At 36.3% G+C, this 9,553-nt stretch overlaps 2 protein-coding genes across 6 annotated transcripts in view; one reads left to right on the top strand and one right to left on the bottom strand.

Moving 5' to 3' along the window:
* Window positions 1-747: 747 nt before the first annotated feature.
* Window positions 748-8,177, bottom strand: LOC107550314 (interleukin-21 receptor-like). Of its 4 annotated transcripts, XM_016231585.1 has the most exons (9): window positions 8,011-8,177; window positions 7,888-7,923; window positions 7,508-7,629; window positions 7,171-7,279; window positions 6,855-7,051; window positions 6,303-6,448; window positions 5,860-6,110; window positions 4,884-4,977; window positions 748-2,062 (listed from the first exon to the last, which is right to left on the bottom strand). In XM_016231585.1, exons 2-9 carry the CDS (start codon window positions 7,902-7,904, stop codon window positions 1,373-1,375), a joined length of 1,626 nt encoding a protein of 541 aa, XP_016087071.1. In that variant the 5' UTR covers window positions 7,905-7,923; window positions 8,011-8,177; the 3' UTR covers window positions 748-1,372. The 4 variants fall into 4 exon arrangements, with proteins under 4 accessions (XP_016087071.1, XP_016087070.1, XP_016087073.1 ...); XM_016231584.1 differs by having other exon boundaries at window positions 7,888-8,176; XM_016231587.1 differs by lacking the exon at window positions 7,508-7,629 and having other exon boundaries at window positions 8,011-8,176.
* Window positions 8,178-8,759: 582 nt separating this feature from the next.
* LOC107550307 (SUMO-conjugating enzyme UBC9-B) overlaps window positions 8,760-9,553 on the top strand; it is a 4,539-nt gene continuing 3,745 nt past the window's right edge. The window contains exon 1 of one of the 2 annotated variants that reach the window (XM_016231575.1): window positions 8,760-8,972. The gene's annotated coding sequence lies outside the window, so the exon portion shown is untranslated. The remainder of the gene's footprint in view (window positions 8,973-9,553) is intronic. The other variant, XM_016231576.1, reaches the window with a different exon arrangement.

The raw sequence follows: 9,553 nt of genomic DNA, 5'->3' as shown, positions 1-9,553 counted from the left end.
TGCACTGGTTTGAAATCTTTAATTAATTTCTTGTAATTGTGACTATTTCTTGTGACCTCTTATCGCAGTTATAATACATCTGCAAATGTAATTAGGCCTATATATTTTTTTATCTTAAACTTTCTCACCATTACTACATAGTTTTTTTTCTCCTTCCTTTTACTTTCAGTCAAAAATGGACTTGCGTTTTAATTGAAGAGAGCAATTCATGGGATTCTGATGTTCTTGTGACAGTCACATTAAGATAGTGTTACAATATTTTACTGAAATATAAAAATAGAGTATGACAGAAAAAGTACAACCCAGTCCATTAGAGCGACAAATAAGTATTATTAGTAGCACAACCTCTGACTACAGAACTTAATCAGGTTAGACACCATATTGAATTTAACACTGATTAAAACGAGGCTGTGAAGGACAGGCTTACAGACTTTACAATGTCACACACTGCATAAAGGTCGTAGGTCAGGTCTTTTTCACAATTCACAACTGTTTTATAAAATTTGTCAACAATTTTTTTTTCGTCAGCTGAACAATTGGTATATTGTCAAACAACACTACAATCCTTTGAACGCACTGTACTTCATTCTCTCACAGCCTCGTTTCCAATCCAGTCATATTAAATATGGCGCTACCTTGACTAAAGTCTATAGACCTAAAGGAATGATTGTATGCAAATTGAGATGCAGCCACACATACTGTCCTGCAATCTTAATGTAAGATGAAAAAGTACAACGCAGTCCATTAGAGCGACAAATAAGTATTATTAGTAGCACAACCTCTGACTACAGAACTTAATCAGGTTAGACACCATATTGAATTTAACACTGATTAAAACGAGGCTGTGAAGGACAGGCTTACAGACTTTACAATGTCACACACTGCATAAAGGTCGTAGGTCAGGTCTTTTTCACAATTCACAACTGTTTTATAAAATTTGTCAACAATTTTTTTTTCGTCAGCTGAACAATTGGTATATTGTCAAACAACACTACAATCCTTTGAACGCACTGTACTTCATTCTCTCACAGCCTCGTTTCCAATCCAGTCATATTAAATATGGCGCTACCTTGACTAAAGTCTATAGACCTAAAGGAATGATAGTATGCAAATTGAGATGCAGCCACACATACTGTCCTGCAATCTTAATGTAGACCAATGTCCTGTGAATGATCACACAGCTGATGTCTAAAGAGTCCATTTATGCCACAAATACAGTTCAGTGTAATAAAAAACAGCTCACAAACACATTGTGAGCAAGTTAGGTCCAACCAGTGAAGTCTTCAAACTATTTGTAGATGCTTTCACTTTCTATTGTCTATTATTCAGCTGTGATTTAGTTTGTTGTCGCAATAGAAACTTCCATGAACAGCTACTTTCCATTGCTGTGGGCATCAACTTGAACTGATGTAAAAGCTACCCACTGTTTGACATAATTTGAATGGGAGCGTCCCACGCCATCCAGCGATGAAGTTTCGATCTGCTCGTTCCCATCAAACGCAGAGGGGCTGGAACAGTCTGACTCCAGAAAGCCACTGTCTATGGTGTCCAAATCCAAACCCATTTGTGGGTAGCCGTCATCAGACTGCTCATTAGAACTGTAGGAGTCCAGCGAGACCTGCTCGATGTTCTCCAGGTCGTGCTCCTGTAGATGCCAATCATCAAAGTCTGAACCCTGTAAACTCCTCCTGCCATCTGGTACAAGAGGCTGCCTGTCATCCATCTCGGCCGCTCTCTGATTGGCATCTTTGCCATTGAGGAAGTCCTCTAGGCTCCGTCTGTGGCCGTCACCGGACCAGTCGGCCATGACGCCCTCCTGACCGGATACTGTAACGGTGTCCATCGATATGTGGTCGCTGGAGTGTGCGAGGCCTTGACTGTTGCTGCCAAGGAAGTAGAGTTTAGATGAGTTTTGACCCGCCGGACCAAAGTCCCGCTCGCCGGTCCTGTTAGCAGGTTCCTCTGAGCTTTCATTCTGCTGCTTCTCACAAAGCACCTGCAGAGTGGTGCTCTTCTCAAGGACATCAAATCTGTTGAAGGTCAGGACTGGTCCGACCCATCTCTGAAATTAAACACAAGAAGATCCTTTTTCATTTTGTCATAAAAATACATTTCTGTATGCCCCTCTCAAAAATATAAACAAATTTTAATTCTTAAAAACATTTTCATCTAGAAGTGTACTGGTGATGTGAAATATATACACTCTCATTCAAAAGTTTGGAATCAGCAAGCCTTTTTAATGTTTTTGAAAGAAGTCTCTTATGCTCACCAAGGCTGCATTTATACAGTTTGTACAGTAAAAACTGTAATATTGCAATATGTCATTACAATTTACAAGAACTGTTTTCTATTTGAACACATAAAATGTCATTTGTTCCTGTGATTTCAAAGCTGAATTTTCAGCATCATTACTCCAGTGTCACATGATCCATCAGAAATAATTCTAATATAATGATTTGCTGCTTGAGAAACATTTCTCCTCCTCATTATTATTATTATTAGTAGTAGGCTATTGATATTGAAATGATTTGTGCTGCTTAATATTTTTGTGGTAAACCTTGATCGACTCTTTGATGAATAATAATAAAAATTCAAAACACTTATTTGACACAAACCTTCTATAAAATTATAAATGCCAATAATGTCACTTTTGATCAATCTTATGCATCCTTGCTGAATAAAAACATTAATTTAAGACTTTACATATATAAACTATATTTATCTTAATGAACTTCCTAAAACACTGTCTGATTAACATCAAACCACTTCTTCACAAACGACGCCTACTTGCAGATAACGCAAATGACATCCGTAATCAACTTAACCATCATTTCCTGGCTTAAAAATGTGTTAATAAAAAAAAAAAACATTCATTAAATGCTTTTACATCCGTATGAATGGCTAGTAAGTGCTCCTCAACACATGAAGTCATGAATCACAAAGCAACATTTGTCGAGTGTTTGGTCCACACAGGATGAAAACTAATTTTCTAAACCCTAAACAGCACAACTACACAAAATATAAATAACATAAGGTAAAAAGCAAATGTTCAATTATTTCAATCATTAATTTTGTAGCATATTCTCAGAAATCTATTTTAGAATAAGAGGGGTTGGAAAATTACAGCGGTGTGTCACGGAACAATTTAGAGCAAACACGGAGCACATCAAAACACTTATCCCACTAACACCTCTACTGTTTTGACACAGTATGTAAAATTATTCTATTTTAAGTACATCCTTTTGGAATTATTATTAATATATATATATATATATATATATATAAAAAAAAAAAAAGTTAAGATGACGTTTAAGGTTTTAAATTTTCCATTTGATGTCACAAAGCTCTCACTGTTGTTAATGCAGCCAGTGTTGCCAACTAATTTTCAGAGAAAGTTGCTAAAAGGAAGGTCGATTTGTTGCTAAAAGTTGCTAAATGACGTTGTGATGTCATTGCGTAATCACAACGCAAAATTGTCACATCAATCCGCAGCAAAAAATATATTTTAGATATGTTAATTTAGATTTGTTTTTAAAACAATATGCATGATATAATATTAAAATATAAATAACCATTTTTAAATGCATTGAATTATTGAAAACGTACACATTTTTAAACGATTACAATTTAAGTGTTTTTTTAGTAGCTAGTAAACTCTACACATTCTCAACAATTATGCTTTAAGCAGTGTATTAGTAGTTAGTTAGTATGCTACACTCTAAGAAATGTCTGTAAAAATAAGACACAATCTACTGTTATTATGAAAGAATTTTCCGTAATGTTTTTTTTTTTACCTGTATTTTAAATTGCGCATTGTGTTTTCGGGTTACAAAGGATGATGGATAATGTCCTGAAAGATTTTCCATTTTTCTTACTGTGTACTAACTGATCAACAATCGCAGGTACCAGCTACTAACAAAGGGTATCATAAATGAACAATTATTCAATTATTATTATTAAATTGAACAATTGCAAATAGCAGCTAACTCAATTCTCGTGATGTGTGTACTGCTAGGCATCTGTGGTTTCCTCTTTGTGTAATTTGGATGGACAATGTGTGCCTTTATTGTCTGAGTCCTTATCAAAAGTTGTTAAAAGTTGCCAAATAAATGTTTAAAATTGCTCAATTTGTTGCTAGGTGCTTTTGGAAGAAAAAGTTGCTAGGGTAGTCTGAAAAGTTGCTAAATTTAGCAACAAAATTGCTAAGTTGGCAACACTGAATGCAGCGTGTTACTTACCCCTACTGGAATACGGGTTCACTTGCATGTGAAAAAAAATTTAAACAAAAAAAAAAAATCATACAACTGCCACAGTTCCTCAGTAACAGTTTACGGAAACAAAGCTGGTGCCACAAGTCTTGCAAGTTCACGACACTGCCACATGTCATAACGCTTAGGTTTTATAGAAATCCTTAAAGTCCTCTGAGGGACAAAAATAACTCAAGAATTAGCTCTCAAACCTTTTTATTTTTGTTGTGCCAAGCCCGAGATGAAGGGTAGTATTTTCAGCTCACACTAGCCTACCCAGCGGAATATTTACTAAATTCCCCTTTAGTTAAAAACAACCATTTATAACTACCCACCTTATCGGAGTTTGGGTTTGAACTCATAGTACTTTCCATTAGAGGGGAAAACTGCTACTTTCAGTTTTCACGTTTAACGCAATCTCAACCAAATGTTAAGCGAGCCCTCCTGTTCCTTTGAAGACCCTACAGACTGACTCATTTGAAAAATGTCACATTCCCCTGTTGCAAGTGAGGTTAAGCATGTCGCTCTTCTGAAAGTCCCCTGACAAGACAATACATGTTATCGTGCTCACACACGCACACAGAGACTTCTGCTTGTGCACCAGAGATTTATTCACAAAGTCAAAAGAAAGCATACCTTAAAGTCTCCTTGATATGTATGGTAGAGTGGTGTGAAGTACTCATGAGGGCTTGGGATGTGTTGCCATAAGGACAGCTTTTTGATGCCCCCTCTGTAGATGCGAAGAGACAAAGTGTTATAGGACTGAAGTGTAGTTTGGTGGATGCATTAACAGGCTGCTATTGTAGGACACAAAGTCAAGTCAGCTTTATTTTTCATAGCGCTTTATACAATAGATACAGTTTCGAAGCAGCTTCATACAACATTAAAATGTGAAAGTAGCAGAATCAGTTATGCACACTTTAAAAATGAGGCAAATCCAAATTCTGCTACAAACACATGCTGATTATGTGCTGAAAGAGAAATGGAAACAGTGGCTGTCATGAGAAATGTCGAGCTTTATGCACTTGCAGAGCTTGTGCGTCTGACTTCCTCCAGTTTTTGACCTACATGAAAATAGACTGTCTGCAAAAACATATCTGCTTCTGTTGTGGTTCTCGTGAACGTGGGAGGTGAGAAAGGACTATTCACATACGGTAAGCACCATCATATCGATTACTGGAAAACTCATTTAGAGGAGGCGCTATCGAAATGTAAGATCATACTCGTCTATAGTCTTTTATTCAGCTTTTATTTGCAAATAAAATCTTTCAGATTTTTAGGAATGAGTGAACTGATCTAGATAGTTTTAAAGGTTAATACAGGCATATGACTTACAGATAATAAAGTGACTCATAAGTTGACTAACAGTCATAACAAAATAGGTTTGAGTTTGCTTCACTTCTCCATATTCCACTAAATGACTTCTCTACAATTTGTACAATTCTCTAAATGTGCCTCATGGCCTTTATAAGGAGCCAGACTTCTTGATTTCAATTTTGTCTTTGTCAAATAAACAGTTTGCACTGAGAAAGGTCATTTATTTCAGACTAACGCATATCTGAACTGAAACAGAGTGAAATATTGGACAAATAAAAGTAAGATTAATACTCACAATTTCCCACTGTACACAAGCAGCACCACCATCACAACAGGAAGTACCAACAGCAGGAAATAGCACTGTTCTGACGGTGGAGAGTCAGATGTCCATTCAACACTGTTGCTCCATTCACTCCACATGGATGTAAAAGTTGAAGGATGCACTGCAACCTGAACTTCTGCCACATACTGCCTTCCTGGCAGGAGTTTTTCACTAATGAGAACCATTGATTGTTGGTTCTGCTGCAGGGTGTAAATTTGTGGCATCTGAGGAAGCATCACATGGTATTCAGAAAAAATGTCAGTTAAACTCAGCAAAATAGGCATGATTTTATATTATACATATAATAACACACATACATGTATATATATATGTTATTATATGTATAATATAAAATCATGCCTATTTTGCGGAGTTTAGCACAGAGAGATAGAGAGAGAAAATGAAATCAGTTTTACCTTATCTGGGTCACTTTTAGTTTGTAATCGTACTCTGTAGTATAATTTTTTAATCAGAAAGTGTTCTGTATAAGCCACATCCCAAGTGAGGTTAAAATCCCCATCAATTTTTGTAATGGTTAGGTTGAAAGGTTGTTCTGGTTTAACTATGAAACGAAAAGAAAACCAATGTTAGTGCATTGTACACAAATAACCAAGACACTGAATTACAGTGGGATCCAAAAAGCCTGAAATCGCATTAAAAATCTTGTACCAAGATCTCATTTCAACCAAAATGTTTTAGGATTTTAAAAAGGTTATGTTCATTAAAGCTCAAGATGCTCTTCGGATCAGATCATGCTGGAGAACATGATCATCAGGTTTGGCACTAACTAAATAGTTTGATAGGAAATAGCGGTTTGCTATATATAGCAGCATAAAAAAATTTTTTGCTGCTAAAATAACCTGAAGCGAACGACACCAGAAGTCTTCAAGTTACAAAAGCCCACCCAACATCTTACGTAAAAAATTAGGTGGATATGACGTTTACACCAAGTAGATATCGGGACATACCAGATTTGTATAAAACAATATTTTCAGAGTGACTCTTTGTTGGGGTCTCCATATTGCCTTGTTTGGCCATTTGTGTTACTATGATAGAGCAGTTAGTATAAAAGGACATTATCATATCCATATCCTCTGGCTCCATTGTGCACCAGGATTGTGGCGCTTTGATAGTGCAGCTCCCATTCACAGGCAAAAATTCATCCCTGAAAAACATGAAAATGTACAACATGTTGCTCAATGGTAATGAGCAATGAGCAGGCTAGACAAGGTTTCAGCCATATGAGTCACTTTAGGACCTAAGCACTATGTGCTAGATCTGTACCTGCAATCTGCCACAACGTGACACGAAGCTGCACCTGCCGAGTCAGAATTGGAGCAGTTGAGCATGGAGATAAAGTCTGTGGTGCATGTCACGCTGCACACGCCGTCATCTGCAAACAGTGATGTGAGAGGAAATGCGGTCAATCGAGCTACAGAAACGGCAGCATTTCTTCTCAAAGCAACACCTGAATAGGTCAAAGGACACCAGCTAAATCGCTTTTACTGCTGCAGCTACATGGCACCTTTTGAGGGTGTCGTGTTTAAATGCTACGTCTGCACTTGTTTTATAAGATGTTTGATGTAGAGGGATGGATACATTGCAATAAATGTACACTTACTGCACTCAATAAGTCCACAAATTACAAGCAAGGCTATGGCTTGCCATAGAGCCATCATGGAAGAACAGGGAAAAAATCTGCGGTCAGCCCTGCTCAAATGCATTGTACAGTCCACATGCAAACTGAAATTAAAGTAAATATGTTTGTAGTACTGCTGTATTAATGTGTATAAATTAATTTGTTGTCATTTAAATTCTAACAAATGTAAGAAAATAAAAAAATAACACCATGACAGTGATGTATTAGATATTTTTTCTCTTAATCATCATATATAGTTTAGTCTATAATCAACATATTTGTATTAAACAAGAAGATATTGTCGAGTTCAAAAAGACGAGCGAAAGTGCATATAAAAGAAGTAGAGGAATTTTAAAACTTACCTTGATATTATTCCCATTGAATCTGTTTACAAAAATCTAAAATTTGAATGAAAATATGCAATTCTGTTGTTCTCAATCAAACACCATTTGTACATTGCACAAGTATTGACATTTATACCATACCAATCTACTGATCAACATGCAGTCAGAGTGCTTGTGATGAAAATATGACATGAAGGATGTGGTTAAAACAAGAGCCTATTTGCAGAAGCTCCGCCCCATGTGAGGCCAATTGAGGGTATTTCCTGTTATGTAGGTGTTGTCCTCAAGGGCCTGATAAAAGTGCAATGTCATCAAATTTTGATTTTAGGGGGGGGTCAGGACAGTTGATAACAGATAAATCATGGCTTGGCATGAATTAAACAAAATAATATTTAATAAATATAAATTAAAAAGCAGTGATAATGTGTGACATTTTAAATATTGTGGTGTCAGTGCTGTAATATACAATACTGAATTAAGCAAAACATTGTCAACAATTACATTGTTTTAAATATTAGACTAATATTTATCTCCTCAATCATATTTACAACAAGAATACGTCTGTGCTTGAGAGCTAAGAGATCCTATAGGTGTCTAAGAAATGCCTGAACAAAATGTTTTATTGTCTTAAATCAGTGGGTTTCTCTAACTCAGTTTGTAAAACATGCAGTAAAGAAGTTGAAACGTATTGTTATTGGACTAATCACATAATATTAATGATTATGTTGTAATCAGTTTAATTGTGTTATCAGTCAATTATCAGTTATGTGTTATTAGTTTTGCTAAGCAAGTTTTGTTATTGCTTTGAATTGGACGTTCAGGTGATAATCATCAGCTTGTGTTTATAGATAATAGCTTGCAACTCATTCGCTTGTAATTAAAGGAAACAGTCCATTCAGTTTAACTCAGGATATATGGATATTGTTGAAAGTTTCACACAGGCATCTGCGTGTGTGCTCAGGGGTCCTAATTATCTTGGGTAAATGTATGTTTTCTTTTTTCAAGGAGGGAAACTTCGATAGATTTTTTTGCTTGGAGTTTGCCTTGAATTCCCAATTAAACGGTACTTGGTCTAGAGTACAGTACTCGTCTTCACTGAAAAGGTATGTGTGATGTAAACAACAGAGTTAAGCATTTACTGTAGTTTGCGGTGTTTTTGTTTGCGGCTCTTGTTAGCTAGCCAGCTATGCTAGGCTAGGCTAGGCTAGGCTAACAGTTTATTCCCACCGCACGCGACGCGACAAACTACAATGCGCATGCATTATAATTCAGTAAATGCATGTAGAGTAAACAATTCTGTGCATGTAGCTTTTACGCGAGCATTTAATCGCAACAAAACGTGATTTGGCTCATTCAAGCGGTTGAAGTGCGCAGTGAGGGATGCTAGTGTGCGGCATCGCACTGAAAATGCGCATCTGACAGGTCCATTCAATGCGCCTTATTCGCTCATTACTGTAATCAAACCTAGACCAGCATATTCGTTATAGTAAACTGCTTTGATTGTGCTAACTATAGAAGCCCTGAATGTTATTTGCATGTTTAAGCCGTCATGCTTTTCCATTCATGCGTAGTTTTTATTAATTTTTTTTTTTTTTTTACTTATTTATTATAGATCAAGTGTCCGCTATTATTATTTCCCGCGATTTAATAAACATGTTTGATAATGGTTATCACTTCCTCTTAC

The sequence above is a fragment of the Sinocyclocheilus grahami genome, unplaced genomic scaffold (assembly GCF_001515645.1).
Source record: "Sinocyclocheilus grahami isolate Dianchi unplaced genomic scaffold, SAMN03320097.WGS_v1.1 scaffold395.1, whole genome shotgun sequence".
Taxonomy (NCBI): Eukaryota; Metazoa; Chordata; class Actinopteri; order Cypriniformes; family Cyprinidae; genus Sinocyclocheilus; species Sinocyclocheilus grahami.
The sequence above is the reverse complement of the archived record's forward strand: the minus strand, read 5'-3'. Positions and strand labels throughout refer to the sequence as shown.